The sequence below is a fragment of the Mesoplodon densirostris genome, chromosome 10 (genome assembly GCF_025265405.1).
Source record: "Mesoplodon densirostris isolate mMesDen1 chromosome 10, mMesDen1 primary haplotype, whole genome shotgun sequence".
Lineage (NCBI taxonomy): Eukaryota > Metazoa > Chordata > Mammalia > Artiodactyla > Ziphiidae > Mesoplodon > Mesoplodon densirostris.
This window is the reverse complement of record NC_082670.1, coordinates 24,073,492-24,095,259: the sequence shown is the minus strand read 5'-3', so window position 1 is coordinate 24,095,259 and position 21,768 is coordinate 24,073,492. Positions and strand designations below refer to the sequence as shown.

Sequence of the window (21,768 nt, the reverse complement as noted above, 5' to 3'; positions counted from 1 at the left end):
TGGCAGTGCTGGGTGTGAAAAGGGTGTGGATTTGACAGTGACATTAAAATAGAAAGACAGGACTTGGTTTATCGTGTGGGAGTCAGAGGAAGGAGGTCTACATGACTCTCCATTTCTGGCTTGGGCAATGGGGTTGATCAAGAGAGAATGCAGAGGAGGAAAGATTAAGTAAGTGGCTTGGGAGATGACAGTGAGTTGGGTTTTGGACCTGCTGTGTGCAGAATGCCTAGGGCCAGCCAGGCAGGGATGTCTGAGGGACAGTTTGGAAATCTCATATCAGAGATCTGAACTGGAGAGAGTTCTGGATGTTGCACAGAAAAAAGGCTGAGGACTGGCTGTGGATGACAGCATCCCAGGAGAGGGAGAAGGCAGATAAAGAAAAAGACAAACCTGGAATGGTGGAGAATACTGTAGGGGCAGGGAGCAAGGAGGAGGAGTCCAGAAGGAAGACAACAGCATTAAAGAAAAACAGCTTAAATAAGAGCGATCAAAGGCCAAGCCAGATGAATGCTAATAGATGTCTAGTGGGTATGGTTATTAGGACATCACTGGCAAGCTCACGGAGAGCACGTGAGCAGTGGGAGTGGAGTGAAGAGAAAAATGGAAGAGACAGGTGTAGGCCCTTGGTTCAAAGAGCTTGACTGTGGAGAGAAGGGAAGAGATACGGCAAAAATCTAGGGGTTGTTGATGTCTTAAGATAGGGAGACAGGGCTTGATCAGGTTTAAGGACATCAGTGGTGAAGGAGACCTGAAAGCTGTGTGAGAGATGGGGATAAGGAAGGACCAAGATCAGCAGCAGAGATAGCCTGGATCCTCCGTCTCCTGACTCCCAGTCTAGTGCTCATTTCTATCCCACGGTGCCTTCCTTTTCCAGGTGAAGGGCCAAGAAGGGGAGGGGTGTTATGGAGAGCTGGGAGTCCCCAGCTTGTTAGGTAGTAAGGGCTTCCTTTCGAACTACAACCGCATAGGTGGTGGAAGCATCAGCAGGGACCACTGGGGACAGTCGGCAGGATCTTCTGAGGGCCATATGATCCAGGTCTGCGTAGAGCAGGCTCTGAAAGGTGGGGAGGAAGGTAGGAGGGTCTCAGAGGTCTGACTCCCTTGGGGATCCAAGCCTCTGTCTTTCTTGGTCCACTTTACTCACGGATTCTGGCCAGACCGCCCCCCACCCAAGCCTTTACCGGCTCCTGGTCCAGGTCCCCTGCAATCTTGTGCTCTTCCTTCTCTACTGGCCTCTGGGGCTCCGCTTTCACGAGTGGAACTATGTGGGGGGGACAGAGCTGAAGAATTGAGAGAAGGTGACCAACGTGTCTGCTCCCAGCAAGGGCTCAGACTCAGGAACTGGGTGGGGAATGTGCAGGGAAGGTAAATGGGGTGGAGTTAGTCTCACCAAATCTGGGGGGTGGTCGAGGCGGGTGAGGGGGCGAGCGCCTGGAAGGGATAGATAAGAGTCTAAGAACCACATTATGTCTCGCTTGTTCTGGGCCCCAGGACGCGCCAACAACAACCCAGCAACAGGCCGGCTCTGACCAGCAAAACAACCCAGGTTCCACCCGCACAGATAGTTCCGCCCACGCTTGGAGCCAGCTCGGCCTCTAGCTTGGCTTCCTTAGCTAGGGCTCCACCCACCAGCCCATGGCCTCGCCCCCAAGTTCCGACCTCCCCTATTCGTCTCCGAACCACACCCGAGGGCTCTCGATGTAGTTTTGGCCCGCGGAAAGTTCTGGGCCTGCCCCTCCCGCCTCTGGTCGAGAGCCTTTCAACCAGGCCCCGCCCCTAGAGCTCACCTGCGCAGCCAACAGGCCCAGCCCAATACTCCGAGTCCCAGCACCAGCCCAGCGCCCAGCAGCGGGATTAGAATCTGGGGATACACGGACCCTGCGGGAACGTTGGAAGCGGGGTAGCGGTGGATGCCGAGGTCAGGGTGCGGGGACGGAGAGCTAGCTCTCCCACTCAGGAACCCCCCAGGGAACTTCCCTCCCTGACGGGGGCGTGTGTCTGAGTTAGGTCCTCTTTGTGTGAAGGCCTGGACCTACCGTGGGTAGGCCCCGGAGCTCTGCAATAGGCCCGGTCCCCCAGCACGTGAAGCTCCGTACGGCTCTCGTTCTCTTGGCGGCCCTTGCAGATAAAGGTGCCCGAGTCCCCCGCGCTCAGGAGCAACTCCAGCCGCCGGATATCAAGGTCCAGGGCACGTAGGCGGCCAGCAAAGGGCTGGACGGGAGACACGGTGGGGGTCCCGCTCGGTGAGGCCAACAAGATCGCGCGGCGTCCTTTGGACAGGCCTTTGCAGGCCGGGAATCTAGGTGCCCAGACCCAGCGGGTGGGTTGCGAGACCCCTACGCAGGAGAGATTCACCCGGTCCCCAGGGTGGCCGTCCAGTGAAGCTAGGGGAGGCGGCGGGGGGGGGGGTTGCGGGGGACGGTGGTCAAGGCAAGTCCACAGAGCAAGACGACCCTCCCCCTTACGCCTTTTCCCTCTCCTCTACCCTCCCGCCATCCTGGATCTTCCCATACACATCTCATCCCCCCCTCCCCCAACCTGGTCGCCTCCTCCTCCAGTCTCAGTCTTTCCTCGCCCATTCCGACTTTCCTGGGATGGCTTACCCCCGAGGTTCCCCTGGGCCCTCGACAGCAGCAGCGGCAGCAGCTGCAGAACCAAGGCCATGGCTGCGATGTGGTGGGAAGAGGAGGCCAGTGAATCAGCGAAGGAGACCGGAGGGAAATCAGAGGGGGGTGGAGGGGGAGACCGCAGGTCTGGGGGCTCCGATAAGGGGTGGGGGAGGGGCCACCAGCCGCCCACATCCCTCTGGGAATCCTTGCAGGCAGGTTCACAGCCCTCAACCAATGCTCACTTAGAATTCATGCTGGGGCCCTTTACACAAGCACTTCCGCAGACTTTAACTCTTGAAACGTAGCAGTCGCCGGGAGCACCACAGTTTCTGGATCTTGGCTGCCTGAATTCAAATCTCGACTTCACCTACTAGCTGTGTGATGTGCGCAAGTCGCTTAACTTCTCTGGGCCTGCTTGCTCATCTGTAAAATGGGAATAAAAGCACCTACGTGGCAGAGTATTGTGAGAACTAAATAAAGTAATACACGGTAAACGCCTAGAACAATGGCAGAGACATAGGAGCAATATATGCTTGCCATTCTTACTATTTCTATTCTTGTTTTAGCTGCTACCTCACCCCTCTGTGCCCACTCCATCCCTCCCGGCCCAAGGTGGCCCGCCCAAATTGACAGGTTTTGATTAGGGAGGCGCTTTGGAGCAGGTGCACAGCCCCACACCCAGGACTTCATCAGCCCTCACTGCACTGGAGCAACAAAGGCCAGGCCAAGCCCAGGTGGAGCCAGGATGAGGTCCTGAGACCCTTCAGGGGGCCTGAGGCAGCCCCTCCCTAACAGGCAGCTCCAGCCCATGCCTCTACTGCTTTGACATCACAGAAGCTCTTGGTGACATCACAAATCCTGCTCCTCCATCCTGTGGCTGAGGAGGGGTTGGGAAAACTAAGTGGACTGAGATGAATTTGGTGCTCAGTTTCTGCCCACATACCCCTACCAATGCCCCCCAGGGACCAAAATTTTGCAGTCAGCTTGGGCCACACCCCATTGTCCGTTTCCCAGGAACCAGCAGACACTGCTACCACCACAGCCACTGTAACATCACAGGGGCCTTTGGTGATACTTCTTCAGAGGACTGGGCAGACAGGGATGTTACTCCTGGGGGCCAGGAGGGTGTGTCTTGCACTGAAACCAAGAACCAAAATGGAGTTGGCCACTAGTGCACCTACCCTCCCCACCTCTCTCTCCCATCCCCATCCCTACTGCCCCACTGGGTCCTGCTTAGCCCCTCCCTAAATGGGGAAGGAGGGGCCACCAGAGACCAGGGAGGGAGGGACTGCTGTGGCTATAAATTCCAAAAAGGCCACTCAACTCCCAGAGCAGGATCCCTGAAATTCTACTCTGTCGGCTGCTGCTGTTGCTACCATTCTCAGGACCCTCACCATGAAAGGCCTTCTGCTGCTCATCTTGTCTTCTCTGCTCTGCTGGGTCTCAGGTGAGCACCTGGGGGCCCCAAGGACCTGGTTCACCTGGTCAGGACTTTTACACCCTGCCCCAGGCACTGCCCTACACTACCCACTACTCAAGATCCCAAGCGCCCCCAGACCCAACTGGCTCAGCTCTCCTGTGCCCCCCTGTGACAGGGTCCTTGCTCTGTTTCTCAAGGACCCGTGTCTCCATCTTCAGACTCTTCCCCACCTCCAAGACGCACTCTTCTAACCTGCCCAGGGTTCCAGGTCCCCTGTTCCCCACTCCTTGGAAACTCTGATATCCACTTCCCCTGCCAGCCCCACTCTGATACAGAACTCTCCAGGATCCAGCTTACCTGCTTTCTCCTCTCACCACCTGCACTCAGCCAGGGCGTCCTCCCAGAAATCTAGGCAACCAGCCTGGGGCTTCTTTTGTGACCCCTCCTCCCATCTACTCCATCAGGGACTTTGTGCTCAGTCCCTCGAGCAGTGGCCTTTCCTAGATCCCCACCCCTGCTCCTCCCTGAGGTGCATACCTCCAGGAACACAAGCTTTCTGGAGGGCTCCAGTGACCTCTCAGAAACTCCCAGGGAACCAGGGAGATTTCCCGGCCTTCTAGGGAGGGAATGCCAAGGTTGCTCACCCCCAGGGTGAGGTGGGTTTCACTGAGGTGCAGTCACCAGGCTCCTCCACCCACGGACTGAACCCTTCCATCCCTCAAACCTTGAATCGGATGCAGCAGAAACTTTCGGGGTGCCACCTTCTGCCTTTCTGCACCCATCCTCTCCATTTTGGTAAAGTGCTCAGATGGATTCTGATGATCTGTCTCCCAGATACTTTTCCTTTCTGTCAGAGAGCTACTGGGGTGGGAGGATTCAGTTCAAGTCTGGTTTCTCTTCCCATGCTCTTGGCGGCCCCAGGGGGTGAAGAATACATTGCTAATCTGGCCCCAGGTGGCTTTCTTGCCAGCCTCAAGTTCCAAGCTATTTCTGCAAGTGTTGTAACCACCATGATTTTTACTTTTAATATTTCTTCCTATTTCAAGACTCCATCTGTGACCTCTTCTGAATTCCTTCATCTCCTCCCTCGCCACCTCCATTCCTTCCCCGTGGTATTCTCCCATTTCATCTGTCCCCAGCCCTATTGTTGGTATCTCTGCCTCTCTTGACTCATCTCCAGATGGGGTGGAGTGAAGGAAGATGTTAAGGTGTGGGCCATTCACAGAGCAACTCCACCCTCACCCACTTACATTTTTTCTGCTTCACTCACCCTCTCTGTCCCTACCGGAACAAACAGGTCAGAATACCTACTTGATTGGCTCTTCTCCACCCTGCCCACCAGCTGGGTTCTTCCCCAGGTGAGTCAGACCCTCCATCACTTCAGCCCGACTTGTGTCTTCCCAGCTGACATTCGCTGTCACTCCTGCTACAAGGTCCCTTTGCTGGGCTGTGTGGACCGGCAGTCCTGCCGCCTGGAACCAGGACAGCAATGCCTGACAACAAATGTGTACCTCGGTAACATTCCTTTCTTCAGTGGGGAGAGGGGGCCAGTGGGAGACTCTATGGCTGGGGCTGAGGTGGAACAGAGAATTACAGCAATGATATTTGGCCAAGGATCATTATGTGCCAGGCACCATCCTATGTCTTTACAAGGATTGTTTCAATTAATGCTCATGACAACCCTATGATGTGGGTGCTATTATTATACTGAGAAAACAGCCTCAAAAAGAGACAGTAACAGGTCCAAAGCCTCATGGGCAGCAAGTGATAGGACCGGGATTGGGGTGAGGGGCAGGGTAAGGAAGTGCAGGAGAAAGGTTAGACTGAGAAGAGATACAGAAGGGCAGGGCCAAGGGCAGAGTTGGGAAGGAAGGAAGCCTGGGTGGGGTGCATGGGGTGGGGAGGTGGACACAGGCATGCCAGGTGCCCATCTTAACTGTCCCCACTGCCCCCTCCTAACCCCAGGGAAGCTGTGGGTTTTCTCCAACCTACGCTGTGGCACACCAGAAGAGCCCTGTCGGGAGGCCTTCAACCAAACCAACAACAAGCTAGGCCTGACCTATAACACCACCTGCTGCAACAAGGACAACTGCAATAACCCAGCCCCTCGGCCCACCCCGGCCCTGGCCCTTGTCCTCCTCACCTCCTTGGCTGGCCTTGGCCTCTGGCTGTTGCAGTGAGGCTCACTCTATGGCTGCCCCTCCTCCCACCTGCCTTAGCCTGAGCCTCTCTTATCTTCATATCCTCTGCTTCCTTTTGCTCAGAAAAGCATTTCTCTAGACCCTTCACATTTCTTTAATTAGACAGTGGTCCCCCGATCCATCCTTCCATCCCACACCCTCCACTCTGCTTCTCTGGAGTCTCTTTCCATTTCTCTCGACACCACTCCAGATCCTCCATCGTCTCCTAGAAGGGCTCCGCACTTTGCCTCCTGAACTCCCCTGTACCCTATGTGAGGAGGGATTGGAATCTGGGCCTGAAATGGGGTTTCTGTCCTGTCCCCAGTGAAGGCTCCCAGGAAGGACCTGATGATCTCACTGTATGAGCTGATCCTCCAAACCCTGGCTCCCATACGTACCTCATCCCCATGCTCACCCCTTTCCATTTTGAGTAATAAATGTCTGTATATGATCAATTGTGTATCAGAAGATCTATTGTCAGAGGCGCCCTCCCAGGAAATACCACTCTCAGCCCTCACACTCACCCAAGAGCCCTTCAGGGAGTTTCTCTCAGAGGCTGGGCTGGGGCAGATGGAAAAACAGGTTTTGCAGGCTTCCATCCTCTCTTCCAGTGTCTGGGGGTGGCGTACAGGGCTGAGTGTTTGGAGAAGCAATATTTATCTTAAATTTAGGCCACACCTCTGATGTACTGCCAAGAAGGAGGTGCAGTCTGGCTTGAGGGCTCCCCAGAAGGGGTAGGAGAGTTGCATGGGGATGGGACCTGGGACCCTCTTTCCAGGCCTCAGTCCCTCAAGTTAGATTCAGAGGCCTCACCTGGCCTAGTACATGGGGCACCAAGCAACCCTCCTATCACAGTGCTTACATTTCCTTTCTCAATTCCAAATAGTCATATTGGGAGCCAAGTTGCAAATGCGGGGAAGGGGAACAAGCCCAGACAACGAGGCTCATTGATTCCTGGTGGCCCCCACTCAGCCCAGAGGCTGTTCCCATCAGGGATCCTCGTTGCTAAGGAAGATTCTCCCTAGCAACAGGATGTAGGAGTCACATAGGGTATATTCTCCATTGTCCTTTGGGGTTTAGTTGGTTAAGGAGTGCACCACTGTAACTAAGTCCACTGATCCTTGATAACCCCTAAACTAGAGACTGGTTGCCCCCATATTACTCCTTCAGCCCTCCCATCAACAAAAGATGGAATTTTCCAGTCAGCTCTAGAGTGGTCGATAGATTTTAATGGCTCACAGAGGAGTGAGCCACTTCTTCTCACTTCAGATCCCCTTTGTTCCCTTGCTCCCTTGCTCCCTTCTCTTGCCCTACTCCCACGACCCTCTCCACAGTCCTGGCAAGAGCCAGGCTAGGGCAGTGACCCCTGGAGCCACGATGCACGCGGGGGCTGCAGTGCTCGCCACAGCACTGTTGCACAGGTCGCAGACGCAGCAGTCCCTGTGGGTCATATAAGTCACGTCTCCCACCACCTCTGTTTCCACTCACTCAACTGCAATGATGGGCCGCCACGCAGGCTGGATGGTGATGAATCAAGGTCACTGAGGCTGAGAGAGAGGATGAGATTGGGCTGTTGAACTCCTGGCTTGAGGACTTGCCTTCTGAGGCAGGGCAGATGTGATTTCAAGGAGCCCGAAAGGATCCTCTGGCCCCTCAGAAAACACCTCCCTGAAACCAAGTGATCACAGTCAACACGCTGACCTTGTGAACCCCTGATGGGATGCACTGAAAGGGACCAACGTCGCTTCTTGCCAAAAACTCACGACCTCAGTCTAATCATGAGAAAATATCAGGTAAATCCAAACTGTGGGACATTCTATAAAATAACTCATCAGGACTCTTCAAAAAGGTCAAGATCATGGAATCAAAGGAAGACTCAGAACCGTCCCAGAGTGGGGACGACTAAGAAAACAGGAGAGCTAAAGGCAATGTAGGATCCTGGTGTGGGTCCTGGATCAGAAAAAGGACATCAGTGGGACAACTGGCTAAATTGAGTAAGGTCTGTAGGTTAGTTAGTTGTACTGTACCGGTGTTATTTTCTGATTTTGTTAATTGTACTATGGTTATATAAGACGTTAACATGAGAGGAAACTGAGTGAGGCTATACAGTACTGATCTGTACTACTTTTCTAATAAAATTAACTTTTCTGTCCATCTAAAATTATTTAGAGACAAAAACATTAGAATACACACATACACATACCTCCTTGGTCCTTAGCTGATGCCTGCAAGTTGAAGTTTGGCTGAATCTTTTGGTCCCTGCCTTCAAGGGAGCTTTTCACCCATTTGTGAGTGAATGGGCCTATGAGACTCTTTCTGGAGGGTAAAGAGGAGGGGGTGTGGCCACACAGACAGCGGGCTTCCAGGGGCTCAGTGCCAGGAGCCAGAAGGGGCTACAGACCGCTCCACTCTGACAGCGGCACCATCTGCCCAGAGCCAGACTGAGCCTGGAAGGTTCTGGAAGCCAGAAGGACTGAAGTAGTAGGGGCTGGTGGCAGGGGGACAAAAGGAGGACTCACGGTTTCCAGATGGCTTGGTCTGTCTCAGGTCTGGTTGGGGTTTGCGCTCCAGGAAGCCGCAGCGTTTGCCCTGGCCGCAAGTGGTCACGGTCTCTTTGCAGGAGCCGCTGGGGCCCCCACCGCAGTCATAGCACCGCTTGCGGTTTCCTGGCAGGAGGGAAGCAGTGCTGGAACTGGGGCGGGGGGGGGGGGCGGCTGGCACAGGGCGATGGGCCTTTGTGACCAAGGCAGCCCGCAGCAGGGTGCTGAGCAGGATCCTAGCAAACAGGGGGTTCATTGTGTCTGCCTGTGTCTGTAGCGCCTCTCCTTCCCGCCCACCCGCCTCCCTGGCCCCGCTCTGCCAGCCTTTTATCCCCCTTGCCTTGGGCTTTTTTTTTTTTTTTTTTTTTGGCTGCATTGGGTCTTCGTTGCTACGCACGGGCTTTCTCCATTTGTGCTTGCCTTGGGCTTTATAGGGCAATAAAAAGGAAGGAAAGAGACTCCTCCAGCAGCCACCGGGGCCCCAGTGGGGACAGGGAGGGGCCCCCACAGGAGAAAGGGCTCTCAGCATCCTCTAGCATCCCCACACTCCTCCATCTCAGGAACAATTCTAAAACGGTGGCCCTAGACCTCCTGCGGGCCCCTAAAGCCCTTTTAGAGGGTCCTCCACCGTCTTCCTTTTCCAACTACATATCTGTCAGATTTTCTTCAGATACTTCAATCAAAACAACAAATCCCAACAGGTTGAATGCAGAAGCAGATGTGAAAACCCAGCCATCTTCTATTTCTTCTATTAAGCCCAACATTAAATAGATTCCCCAAAGGGTAAAGCCATGCCACTCTTCTCACTGTACTGTTGGAAAAGGAATTATTTTTCACAAAACTATGTTTTGTTAACATGTAATAGGTTTATTGTTTTTTTATTTTTAAATGAACCTATTAAAATATTCTGTTTCGGGACTTCCCTGGTGGCGCAGTAGTTGAGGGTCCGCCTGCCGATGCAGGGGACACGGGTTCGTGCCCCGGTCCGGGAAGATCCCACATGCCGCGGAGCGGCTGGGCCCGCGAGCCATGGCCGCTGAGCCTGCGCGTCCGGAGCCTGTGCTCCACAACGGGAGAGGCCACGACAGTGAGAGGCCCGCGTACCGCAAAAAAAAAAAAAATTCTGTTTCTATTTCTCATATAGCAAATATTGATATAACTTACATAAGAAAAGCTCTTTGGGGTCTTCAGTAATTTTTGCGTGTAAAGAGGTCCTGAGATAAATGTTTTGAAAACTGCTGCTCAGTGGATACCTGTCTCCTCTGCCTCACCTCCACCTCACATCTCCCCCACCCTGTCTGCCTCCTACTCCCAGTACGTTCTGCCCTGATTCCCCAGGTGCAGCTCTTCTCCCCAATCTCTTAAGCCCCCGTCTTCCAGACTCTACCACCCGTACTCCCCAAATCTTATCGCTGCCTTCCTTCCTGGTCGTTCTGACCCTCATCCCTGCACCAGTGGAAACACATCAATCCCTCTGGCCACACCCATGATTAATTCTTTCCTCTAAGGCAGTAAGGCTGGGAGAGATAATTATGGGGTAAGAATGTTGAAGCTTGGGGGGATCAAAGGGATCGGAAGCTGGGTGGCATCCTCCCTTACGCAGCTGCAGCTGGGCTTTGTGTGGGCCGGTGGGTGGGGGATTGTTGAGTCCACATTCAAACACCGCTCGCCAACAGATGTGGGCTGCAAACAGGTCTGGGCCAGGGCTCAAGGTCAAGGAGAGTGACCTTGACAGACTTAAATGCACAGAAGGACAAAAGACAGAGAAACAAAAACAAGGAGATGAGAGAGCAAAGAACAGCTTGAGACAAGGGGAGGGAGGGAAAGGAGTAGGAGGGGAAGTGACAGACGCTGACAGACACCATTCAGGAGCGACAGACGCAGCTAAGAGTAACAGACCAACGCTGCGGGAATGGAGAACACCCTCAAGGCAAGAGCAGGCTCTAGTAGGAGACAGGGAAGATGTGAGAACTGTGAGGCCAGGGTCCCTGCTGTGTCAGGCTGCCCAATCTGGTCCGGCTTCCACCCCACCCTCAGATTCACTCCCTACATGTGTTTGTTTACTGCTCCCTCCCCGTCTCGCTCAGATGCTCCATCTCTCCAACTCTAGGATCTCTGGGTGCAGATCACATTCTCCCAGACTCCTGAGCCCCGGGTCCAGCCATGGGCGCCTCCAGCATCTTCCTCTGCATTCTGTTCCTCGGTGGGGCACTGGGTAAGGGTGGGCTGGGGAATCCTTGGGGACTGGGCGCAGGGTGGGGGGGTGGTGCTGGCAGGGGCTTGTGGAGGAGCCTGAGTTCTGGGGGTGGGGGGTGGCTGGCGGAGAGGGTGCTGAGAAATGCCAAGGAGGGAGTTGTGGGGGTTTTGGAAAGAAAAGCTACTGGGAATGGTCTCAGGACAGCCTGATGAGGTGGAACAAGAAAAATTTCCTTTCAAAGGCATTTGAGAATAACTGTCTCTTTCCTGTGGCATCTTTGACAAGCCTCTGTCTCCCCTGATCCTTATCTCACCTCCTGTTTCTTTGCTGGGCCCCTTGGTCAATGTTAATTCCTATTTTCTCATCTGACTTAGCACCATCTGCTTAACTTCTTCACTGGCACCCCCTCCCCGTCCTGGCCTGGCTTTTTGTGTCGTTCTCTGTATTCATCTCTGATTCTCTTGGCTTCTGTTCATGTCTGTGTGTCTCTCACACTCACTGTATCCCTCGTGCCTCTGTGTCTTTTTCTTTTCCTGTATTATCCCCCCTCCCTTCTCTGTATCTCTTTTTCTACTTCTGTCTGTTTTTCCCTCCATTTCACTGTTCCTCTCTCCCCACTTTGTGTATCACCTGTCTATGCATCCCGTTCCCAAATCTGGGCTCAGCCTCTCACCTGTCCTGTTTGCCTCTCCTCCCTGCCTGACCTCCTCCGACCCCACAGGTCTTGCCACTTCCCCTGCCCGGAGACGGCTCCACTGTTACACCTACAACTTCGCCAAACCCTGCTACCCTCTTCCTACCGAGTGTCAGGATGATAAAGTTTGTGGCATCTGTATTGGTACCTCAGGGAGGACTCCCTAGGCCTTCCCCACCGCCATCCGTCCTGCCTTTCCTGTGGCCTCGTGGCCCTTGTCTCCTTCCTGCCCCTGCCTCAGCATCCCCTCTTTGTCCCATAGAACAGTGAGGTCATCAAGCGGAAAGCCTGCCTCCCAAGGACCCAGTGCTCTCTGCAGGGCCATGCCACCTACTGGTCACTCTCCTACACTCCTCAGCACCACTGCTGCGAGCAGGACCTGTGCAATGCAGCCACCACGCCGCATCGGCTCCCCAGCCTCCTCCTCATCACCCCGCTCATCCTCGTGGCCAGCTTCACCTGGGGAGCACACCTCCTCCACCAGCCTTCAACCCAAGACTCCTCCACTATCGCCGTGGCCCTGGAAACACCGGCACAGACACTTCTGAGATCTGCCTGATCTTGTACAGAGACCTCACACCCCTTGGGCCCAGCACCTTCACGGACCCCTCCCCAAACCCGATTCCTACAGGCACTGCTCTAGCCCCTTCCTGCCCAGAGGCAACAACCCAGAGCCCAGCCTCATAAAGAACACCTGTTCTAAATCTTTGGTCTTTTCTAGATGTCTGTTGCTGATGCATTCTCTCAGCCCCAGCTCTCTGGCAAGGCAGGTGTTTGACGGAGCTGTGGGTCCCAGGCAAGGGGATCGAAAGGGCACCAGGTGTGATGAGCAGGAGGGTCCTGCTAGGAGAGATTAATTTGGTAGGTCAGGAAGGAGGGCTTGGGGAACTGTGAAGAGTAAATGTAATAAAAATGCTACCTGGGGGCTTCCCTGGTGGTGCAGTGATTGAGAGTCCGCCTGCCGATGCAGGGGACGCAGGTTCATGCCCCGGTCTGGGAGGATCCCACATGCTGTGGGGCTGGGCCCGTGAGCCATGGCCGCTGAGCCTGCGCGTCAGGAGCCTGTGCTCCGCAACGGGAGAGGCCACAACAGTGAGAGGCCCACGTACCGCAAAAAAAAAAAAAAAAAAAAAAGTGCTATCTGGGAGTTCAGTAACACTGCTCCGCGCGTGTGTGTGTGTGTGTGTGTGCATGCGCACACGCATGTGCTCTAACAGCAAACTATAGCTGCTTGGTGGGTTGGGCTGGGGTGCTGGCACGTGAACCACAACTTTCACTTCGTCCTCCACCTGTCATTGGTATCCTCCTTCTTGCCATTAACTCAGCTTAAGCCACTGCAGCGTGAAGGCTTTAGGTAAGACTTCTGAGAAAGCTTTTCTCCAGTGAAGCCCAAGCTTGAGTAGACACACAAAGGGGCCCCTGGTGGAGTGGTGACGGTGTGACCGGGAGGCCGGCTGATTTCTGCCTTAGCCTAGGAGCTGGGAGCACTGGTGCCCTCCCCCGCTTCACCAGCCCAGACTTGTCCTGGTTCACTGACAGCCAAGCAAGCAGGGCCCAAGTACTCACCCCACCAGGGAATTCACCCACCCAGCACGGTGGACACTCCCTCTGCCCAGGGGCCCCCAGGATGTCAGGGTGGTAAGCTGCTCCCTGCTCCGGATGCCACAGTGGAGCGCCTAGGATAAGGGGGTGCCGTGGGGGTGGTGGCCAGGCACAGGTACCCCCATCCTGACTCAGTTCCCTCCACTTCCATCTGAGGAAGTCTGGGGTCTGATTAGAGGTGCTTCTCTCTCAATTTCTTTTCTTTGTGGGGATGAGACAGGGGTGGGGATCTGGCTTACTTTAGAGGCAAGTTGAGTCTTCTTTCCATTCTCTCTGTCCCTCAATCCTCCCACTTTGTATTTCTATTTGTTTTCTCTCTCTCTCCATCTCTTTCCCTTTACCCTGACTTGAGCCTCTTCCCTTCTCTCTTCTTCAATTTCCCCCATTTGTCCTTTGGTTCCCCCGTAACTGACTCTCCACCACTGCTCACGTCTCTGGATTCCTCTGTCTCTTTTCTTCATCCCCACCCCTCCCCAACCCCTCCCAGCCACCCCAAGCTCCCCTCAACCCCATGGTACTGCAGGCTCAGGGCCACCCCTCCACTGGCTTCTGTGAGACAGAAAACCACACTTTTCATAGGTGACATCACAGAATAATGCTTCTCCTTTCCTTCAGCCCCCAGCCCCTTCTCACACACACACACACAGTTTGGCTGCTGGAGACCAGCTGGACTGTGAAGTAGCACTCCCACCCCCTCCCCGTGCCAAGGTTTTCGGGAATCTTTCAGGTGCCAGATGGCCAGGGAGATAGCAGGTCACACTTCCCAGCAGATGTCATCGAGGTCACCTGGTCTTAGGGGCAGGTGGGCTGTGGGGTTTGCAAAGCAGAAAGACATTAAGGATACTTCTATTCTCCACGTCCTCAGGAACCAGCATCCCATCTCCACCCCAACCTCAGTCTTCTCTGGGATTTAAGCCTCTGCCCCCTGGTTGTTCCTCACCTGAGATGGGCCAAATGGATGTTCTCATAGACCTGGATCTCGGGTTTGAACTGAGGAAACGAGGCATCTGGGGAGAAAGAGCCATATGAGGTGTGGCAGAGAAGTCACAGATAACTCAGAGCTCTATTCCTTACCCCCCTCCTCCCCTAGAGAAGACAGGGTATAGAGGCAAGATATGAGCCCACCCCTCTGGGAAGGAGGGACTCACTTCTGTGCTTAGTCCCCTGGACCCTCCGCCTCCAGAGCATGACGCTGAGGACCACGATGGTGAACCCCTGGCCCACTGTGAGGGACAGCATCAGGATCCAGGGTGCATCCCACTCTGTGGAAGGGGCACAGAGGGCAGGGGAGGCATCCATGGGGGCTGCAGGAAGGGCAAGATAAGAGGGATGAGCAGGGAGGCAGGGAGGGGGGTCTGTCCCTTGTGCCCCAAAGAAAGGCTTTCCCCCATAGTCCGGTGGGCTCTTCCAAAAGAAGACTTCCTTGCCCCCAATATCCACCGGCCCGTTTTGCCTGTTTCCAGGCCTCTCACCCTGATCCCATAAACCAACATTGATAGAAAGTGGTGATGCCCCCCTGGCTACACATGGATGGCTAACTCCAGGGTGGACCACCAGCCATAACTGTGATTTTTTCCTCAAGCCCTTCACAATAATCCACCCTTTTAAGAAAAAAAGAAAACGCCTTCTGTTTATTCATTCTTCCATTCATCCACTCCACAGGTGTTCGCTGAGTGCCCACCACATGCCAGACCCCAAATTAGGTGTGAGGATGTAGAGGGAAATAAACCCCAGTCACTGCCTGTTAGTTGGCCTTCGCTCACCAAAAGAATGGTCATTTGCTCCTCCCTCCTGCCTTGTAAATGGGTTGTTCTACATCCAATAGCATTCCTTCTCTGTATAATGGACTTTTTATTGTAAAACAATTATATATTTTTTCTCCTTCTGCCTCCACCATCAATGGGCCATTATAACATCAGTGCATATATCCTTTCTTTAAAAGACAACCGCCCCAGCAATAATTCTTACCTTCTTCCTCGCTGCTAAGGGATATTCCACAAAAATCATAGATTATCCTATTTCTCAGTCTAGCTCTTTTTTTTTTTTTTTTTGCGGTATGCGGGCCTCTCACTGCTGTGGCCTCTACCGTTGCGGAGCACAGGCTCCAGACGCGCAGGCTCAGCGGCCATGGCCCATGGGCCCAGCCGCTCCACAGCATGTGGGATCCTCCCGGACCAGGACACGAACCCACGACACCCGCATCGGCAGGCAGACTCCCAACCACTGCGCCACCAGGGAAGCCCATAGATTATCCTATTTCTAAACAAAGGTATATTCCACCAGAATTCCTCTTCTCCCTCTTGACTGATGGTCTATTCCATCAGAAAGCTGGCTTAACCAGCCCCCTTCTCTGTTACAGATCCAGTCAGTGAGAAAAAAGCCCTCCTCCTACAGGCAGCGGAGGATAAAAACAGCCAATAACAGATACGCCCCCTCCCCTAGCTAGCAGTGCGGGATGTGTCGGAGGCAACATCCCTTCCCTTAGTGTCCATCAGTTTACCTGCCAGGCTAAAGCTGACCCCTTTGTTCTGAGGCAGGAGGCAGCGGATGTTTCTTGGTCTACGTCCCCTGGGCTCAGGAAGCCCCTCCCCAGGACACACCAAGAGCAGGGCAGCCCCATCACCCCAGAAGGACTGCACACGCCCCCTCACAGGACCCTTCCCCTCCAGCCAGGTCACAGAGTCCAGGCGTCTGGCGGGGACCACAGAGCACAGGAGGATAGAGCAGGGGGATCCATCTGCAGCCCTCGCAGAGAACTGGGATCCTGGAGAGAGAGAGGGACTCCTCAGTTCTTTGTCTGGGCTTCCCTGGTTCCCAGTGGCCCCTGGTCTGTATGCCCCCCACTCACCTCTGAGCACGGAGACATCATACACCCTCCAGTTCTGGTACTTGTGGCGCTGACCCAGCACGGCGCACCAGTACCGCCCAGCGTCTCCCTCCTTGGACCCTTCCAGCCACAAAGAGTTGTTTCCCAGGAGTTTGAGCCTGGATTCCCTTCCGGGCTTCCCAGGGTCTGGGGCTGGCCTGGCTACTTGGACGTGGGCCACTAAAGCAGTGGAGGAGCCTGTTGCAGGACTGCGGAACCAGGACAGGAATTCGTCTCCATGCAGGGTGGGTGGTGAAGGACATTGCAGCTCCATTGCCTCCCCCAGTGCCACATAGATGGCCTGGATGTTGTCTGTGGGGAGAGGGCTGTGTGAGACCAGAGACCTCCATCAGGTCAACAACCCCACCCATCAACCTCCTACCCCTGGCTTCTTCCCCTTCTGGGGTCCCCCAGCACTGGGCCTGACTGTGTGCACATTTCTCAAGTGACAGCAACAAAAAAGTAAGGTGGAGAGAAGAGGGTGGGGCTTTCCCCACCTCTCCTGGCAAGTGAGGGAATCTGAGGGCAAGAGGGAAAAGGCTGGAATAGTTGACAAATGCCCATACCACTCCCTTTTGTTTCTCCTCTTCTGGATGAGCATTTACTTGTCCGTTCTTATTTTCTAAAGGAAACTGTACCTGACCTGGACCCTCGCTGACTCTGGATCTTTCCCAGTATTAGAGGCAGGGGGAGGTCAACTGGCGTAAATCGATCTTCTTGAGACAGATGCCTTCCCCAGGCCCCTAAGGAGAAACAGCAGCAGTCCCTCCCAACCCTGTGAACAGGTGAAGGACCCCTCAACTCCTGCTCCTTACCTGCAGCAGCCTGGGGCAGCCCATGTAGGCACAGAAGGAGGAGGAATAAGACAGCCATGGGGAGAGCTTACCAAGTTCTCTTGCCTGGGACCTGCTATCCCCAGGGAGGAAACAGAGCCCAGATAAAGGCCCATACTCCCTAGTCTGGAGTGACATAGGCCTTTGAAGGGGATGGGAATGCTGGGGAGATAAAGCCCAGCTGCATGTCTAATGGGGAAAAACTGACAACAACCTTTCTGTGCCAAGAGGGAGAAGACCAAGTTCAGGCCACTCCAAAGATGACCTCTTCATCCTTCAGACTCCACATCAGCTGAAGGACTCAGAACAAAGACTCTATGCGCTAAGAAGCCTGTGCAGAAGGGGTCACGGCTGTCCACCTCCCATCAGTCTGGAAGTACATTCCGTGTTCTCTCCTCCAGCCCAAGAGACACCAGCCATGAGGGAAGAAGCTGAGTCTTCATATTGGTTTCCAGGGAACCCAGCGCAAGACTGCACATCCAGTCAGTACTCCCTAAATGACTTAGAATGACTTTCACGGACTTCCCTGCTGGCACAGTGGTTAAGAATCCGCCTGCCAATGCAGGGGACATGGGTTCGATCCCTGTTCTGGGAAGATCCCACATGCCGTGGAGCAACTAAGCCCGTGCGCCACAACTACTGAGCATGCGCTCTAGAACCCTGGAGTCACAGCTACTGAAGCCTGCATGCCACAACTACTGAAGCCCGCATGCCTAGAGCCCGTGCTCCGCAGCAAGAGAAGCCCGCGCACCGCAATGAAGAGTAGCCCCGGCTTGCCGCAACTAGAGAATGCCTGCGCGCAGTAACGAAGACCCAACGCAGCCAAAATAAAAAAATAAATAAAATAAATATTAAAAAAAAAAAAAGAATGACTTTCTCTGTGGCTGCTTGGCACATCACAGACTTCTTCTGAGCCCCTGATGAGTATATTAAGTTATTACTCAAGGAGAAGGATAGCAAGGGCCTGGAGAATTCACTGATTCATCCCTTTCCCTCAGGCAGGACTCTCTTAAGGCAGTTCTTCATATTGCTCTAATAGTTTTTAATGTGTTATTTATTTATTTTTAAAAAAAGGCTCCTGGTAAAGCATTTCTTTATTTTTTAAATTAATTAATTAATTAATTTTTATTTTTGGCTGCTTTGGGTCTTTGTTGCTGCGCGCGGGCTTTCTCTAGTAGCGGCGAGCGGGGGCTACTCTTCGTTGCAGTGCGCAGGCTTCTCATTGCAGTGGCTTCTCTTCTTGCGGAGCACGGGATCTAGGTGCGCGGGCTTCAGTAGTTGTGACGCACAGGCTTAGTTGCTCCGCGGCATGTGGGATCTTCCCAGACGAGGGATCGAACCTGTGTCCCCTGCATTGGCAGGCAGATTCTTAACCACTGTGCCACCAGGGAAGTCCCAATGTGTTATTTATCTTTAAAGGCTATTTTTTTTTTGTGCGGTACGCGGGCCTCTCACTGCTGTGGCCTGTCCCTCTGCGGAGCACAGGCTCCGGACGCACAGGCTCAGCGGCCATGGCTCACGGGCCCAGGCGCTCCACGGCACGTGGGATCCTCCCGGACTAGGGCACGAACCCGTGTCCCCCGCATCGGCAGGCAGACGCTCAACCACTGCGCCACCAGGGAAGCCCTAAAGGCTATTTTTAAAAAATTGTTTTTGATGAACTATTTCATGCATACCAAAGACTATATCTAATGTACAACTGTATATTGGCTAAATAAACTGTGGTATATTCACATAACGGAACACTCGATAGCAATTAGAATGAACAAACCACAATGACATGCAACAAGGTTGAATCCCACAAACATAAGGAGAGTAAAGAAGCCAGAAACAAAGGGCACGTACTGTATGATTCATTTACATAAAGTGCAAAAACAGACAAAAGTAATCTATGAGGTTAGAGATTAAAAGAGTTGTTACCCATGGATGGATCTAGAGGTTATCATATTAAGGGAAGTCAGTCAGAAAGAGAAAGACAGGGACTTCCCTGGTGGTCCAGTGGTTGAAACTCTGCACTCTTGGTGCCAGGGGCCTGGGTTTGAGCCCTGGTCGGGAAAGTAGATCCCACATTCATGCCACAACTAAGAGTTTGCATGCTTCAACTAAGAGTCTGCATGCCGCAACTAAGAGTCCTCATGCTCCAACTAAAGATCCCGCATGCTGCAATGAAGACCCAGTGCAGCCAAGAAAAACAAACAAACAAACAAACAAGAGGTCTTTCCTGGTGGCGCAGTGGTCAAGAATCTGCCTGCCAGTGCAGGGGACATGGGTTCGAGCCCTGGTCGGGGATGATCCCACATGCCTTGGAGCAACTAATCCCGTGTGCCACAACTGTTGAGCCTGTGCTCTAGAGCCTGTGAGCCACAACTACTAAAGCCCATGCACCTAGATCCCGTGCTCCACAACAAGAGAAGCCACCGCAACGAGAAGCCCGAGCACCACAACGAGAGTAGCTCCCACTCACCGCAACTAGAGAAAGCCCGCGCGCAGCAACGAAGACCCAACGCAGCCAAAAATAAAGAAAAAGACAAATACCATATGATATCACTTATAGGACACAAATGAATTTATCTACGAACCCTACTGACAGACATAGAGAACAGACTTGTGGTTGGGGGGTGGGGTGGGGGGGTGGGAGAGGAATGGATTGGGAGTTTGGGATTAGCACATGCAAACTATATAGGATGGATAAACAAGAAGATCCTACTGTGTAGCACAGGGAACTACATTCAATATCCTGTGATAAACCATAATGGAAAAGAATATGAAAAAGAATTTATCACTTTGCTTAAAGCAGAAATTAACACAACAGGGATTTCCGAAGGCGGCAGACGGAGTGGGTGCTGCCGCCTGAGACCGAGGCCTGAAGATAGCAGAGACTGCGCCCCAGGAGCGCAGTTAGGAGCTGAAACTCGCCTGAATTTCGTGCAGAAGGCCGGAGCAAGGGCATAGAGAAGTGGGGCGCAGGTGAGGGGGTCTGCAGTCTTTCCGGGGTCGGGCGCGCGCGGGTCCGGCGGACTGTAGTCGGAGTGCTCAGCCCGCCCAGGCGAGTTACGCTGCAGGCGTATTAAACGCTAAGTAATGGCTACGCAGATGCAGCTTGAAGCAAACGCAGATACTTCAGTGGAAGAAGAGAGCTTTGGCCCACAACCTGTTTCTCGATTAGAGCAATGTGGCATACATGCCAATGATGTGAAGAAATTGGAAGAAGCTGGATTCCATGCTGTGGAGGCTGTTGCCTATGCACCAAAGAAGGAGCTAATAAATATTAAGGGGATTAGTGAAGCCAAAGCTGATGAAATTCTGACTGAGGCAGCTAAATTAGTTCCAATGGGTTTCACCACTGCAACTGAGTTCCACCAAAGGCGGTCTGAGATCATACAGATTACTACCGGCTCCAAAGAGCTTGACAGACTACTTCAAGGAGGAATCAAGACTGGATCTATCACAGAGATGTTTGGAGAATTCCGAACTGGGAAGACCCAGATCTGTCATACGTTGGCTGTAACATGCCAGCTTCCCATTGACCGAGGTGGAGGTGAAGGAAAGGCCATGTACACTGACACTGAGGGTACCTTTAGGCCGGAATGGCTGCTAGCAGTGGCTGAGAGATATGGCCTCTCTGGCAGTGATGTCCTGGATAATGTAGCATATGCTTGAGGGTTCAACACAGACCACCAGATCCAGCTCCTTTATCAAGCATCAGCCATGATGGTAGAGTCCAGGTATGCACTGCTAATTGTAGACAGTGCCACCGCCCTCTACAGAACAGACTGTTGGTGTCGAGGTGAGCTTTCCGCCAGGCAGATGCACTTGGCCAGGTTTCTGCGGATGCTTCTGCGACTTGCTGATGAGTTTGGTGTAGCAGTGGTAATCACCAACCAGGTGGTAGCCCAAGTGGATGGAGCAGCCATGTTTGCTGCAGATCCTAAAAAACCTATTGGAGGAAATATCATTGCTCATGCCTCAACAACAAGACTGAACCTGAGAAAAGGAAGAGGGGAAACCAGAATCTGCAAATTCTATGACTCTCCTTGTCTTCCTGAAGCTGAAGAAGCTATGTTTGCCATCAATGCGGATGGAGTAGGAGATGCCAAGGACTGAATCGTTGGTTTTTTTCCTGTGATAAACCTTAAGTGCTGCAGCCTAATGGAGAGGACTGCTCCCTGAGGTTCTTCACAGGCCTCTTCCTGTTGTGACTCCCAGGAAAAGGCTTCCAGGAAAACAGCTATTATATCGGCTTTTCTTATGGTGTAAACACGAGACAGGTCAGTAGTCACAAGCTGATCTGAAATGTTTATTCCTTCTAGAGTATATTAATGTCTATGTGAATTCTTTGGTTTGGGGGTGTAGGTATGAAGTACCTTTGACATCATAGTGCCTTGGGGGTTGACTCAGGGCTAACTGCTATTGGCCAATCTTATGTCTCTAAGAGGACTAAAACTGGAGAGACCTGACTTATCTCACTGTCTGAATAATGTTGGGGAAAAATATGCCTGAGCTATGTGGCAAAGGGAGTGGGTCTCCTCACAGGTTTTTTTTTCTCTATCAGTAAAACTCTTAAATCAGAAGCAGGTAAAGTTTGTGTGTCTGAATAGCTTATATAAGAATGTTTTTTTAGATAAGTGGTATTGAGTAGGCCTGCTGGGCTACCAGCCCTTCACCATCTACTCTTTTTTAATGCTAAGAGAAATTCAAGATAGTTCTGGAATCTTAAGCATTTCAGAAGCTCTTCAAGTAAGTAGATTCAATGTGGGACTGCTAATAAAGCAGTTATTTGTAGTGAATGTGCTGTTTATAGGAGTTATTCTGGTACAAGCTGAATAT

The 21,768-nt window shown here is 53.0% G+C and overlaps 6 protein-coding genes across 6 annotated transcripts; 3 read left to right on the top strand and 3 right to left on the bottom strand.

The window, feature by feature from the left end:
* Positions 1 to 980: 980 nt before the first annotated feature.
* MPIG6B (megakaryocyte and platelet inhibitory receptor G6b) lies at positions 981 to 2,664 on the bottom strand. The gene is made up of 6 exons (XM_060111012.1): positions 2,604 to 2,664; positions 2,037 to 2,384; positions 1,788 to 1,878; positions 1,391 to 1,431; positions 1,182 to 1,280; positions 981 to 1,054 (listed from the first exon to the last, which is right to left on the bottom strand). The coding sequence occupies exons 1-6, from the start codon at positions 2,662 to 2,664 to the stop codon at positions 981 to 983; spliced, it is 714 nt and encodes a 237-aa protein (XP_059966995.1).
* Positions 2,665 to 3,991: 1,327 nt separating this feature from the next.
* Positions 3,992 to 6,438, top strand: LY6G6C (lymphocyte antigen 6 family member G6C). Its single transcript, XM_060111134.1, has 3 exons — positions 3,992 to 4,056; positions 5,434 to 5,544; positions 5,995 to 6,438. The coding sequence occupies exons 1-3, from the start codon at positions 4,005 to 4,007 to the stop codon at positions 6,207 to 6,209; spliced, it is 378 nt and encodes a 125-aa protein (XP_059967117.1). The 5' UTR covers positions 3,992 to 4,004; the 3' UTR covers positions 6,210 to 6,438.
* Positions 6,439 to 7,519: 1,081 nt separating this feature from the next.
* On the bottom strand, positions 7,520 to 9,005 carry LY6G6D (lymphocyte antigen 6 family member G6D). The gene is given in 4 exon segments (XM_060111406.1): positions 7,520 to 7,699; positions 7,701 to 7,756; positions 8,729 to 8,877; positions 8,953 to 9,005. Coding segments are annotated over 4 exon segments (438 nt in total).
* Positions 9,006 to 10,912: 1,907 nt separating this feature from the next.
* On the top strand, positions 10,913 to 12,199 carry LOC132497866 (lymphocyte antigen 6G6e-like). Its single transcript, XM_060111405.1, has 3 exons — positions 10,913 to 10,964; positions 11,668 to 11,793; positions 11,901 to 12,199. The coding sequence occupies exons 1-3, from the start codon at positions 10,913 to 10,915 to the stop codon at positions 12,197 to 12,199; spliced, it is 477 nt and encodes a 158-aa protein (XP_059967388.1).
* Positions 12,200 to 14,024: 1,825 nt separating this feature from the next.
* On the bottom strand, positions 14,025 to 16,981 carry LY6G6F (lymphocyte antigen 6 family member G6F). Its single transcript, XM_060110593.1, has 6 exons — positions 16,924 to 16,981; positions 16,091 to 16,420; positions 15,743 to 16,006; positions 14,391 to 14,546; positions 14,183 to 14,249; positions 14,025 to 14,049 (listed from the first exon to the last, which is right to left on the bottom strand). The coding sequence occupies exons 1-6, from the start codon at positions 16,979 to 16,981 to the stop codon at positions 14,025 to 14,027; spliced, it is 900 nt and encodes a 299-aa protein (XP_059966576.1).
* Positions 16,982 to 20,022: 3,041 nt separating this feature from the next.
* On the top strand, positions 20,023 to 21,045 carry LOC132497443 (DNA repair protein RAD51 homolog 1-like). Its single transcript, XM_060110609.1, is given in 1 exon segment — positions 20,023 to 21,045. A coding segment is annotated over 1 exon segment (1,023 nt).
* The last annotated feature ends 723 nt before the right edge of the window (positions 21,046 to 21,768 follow it).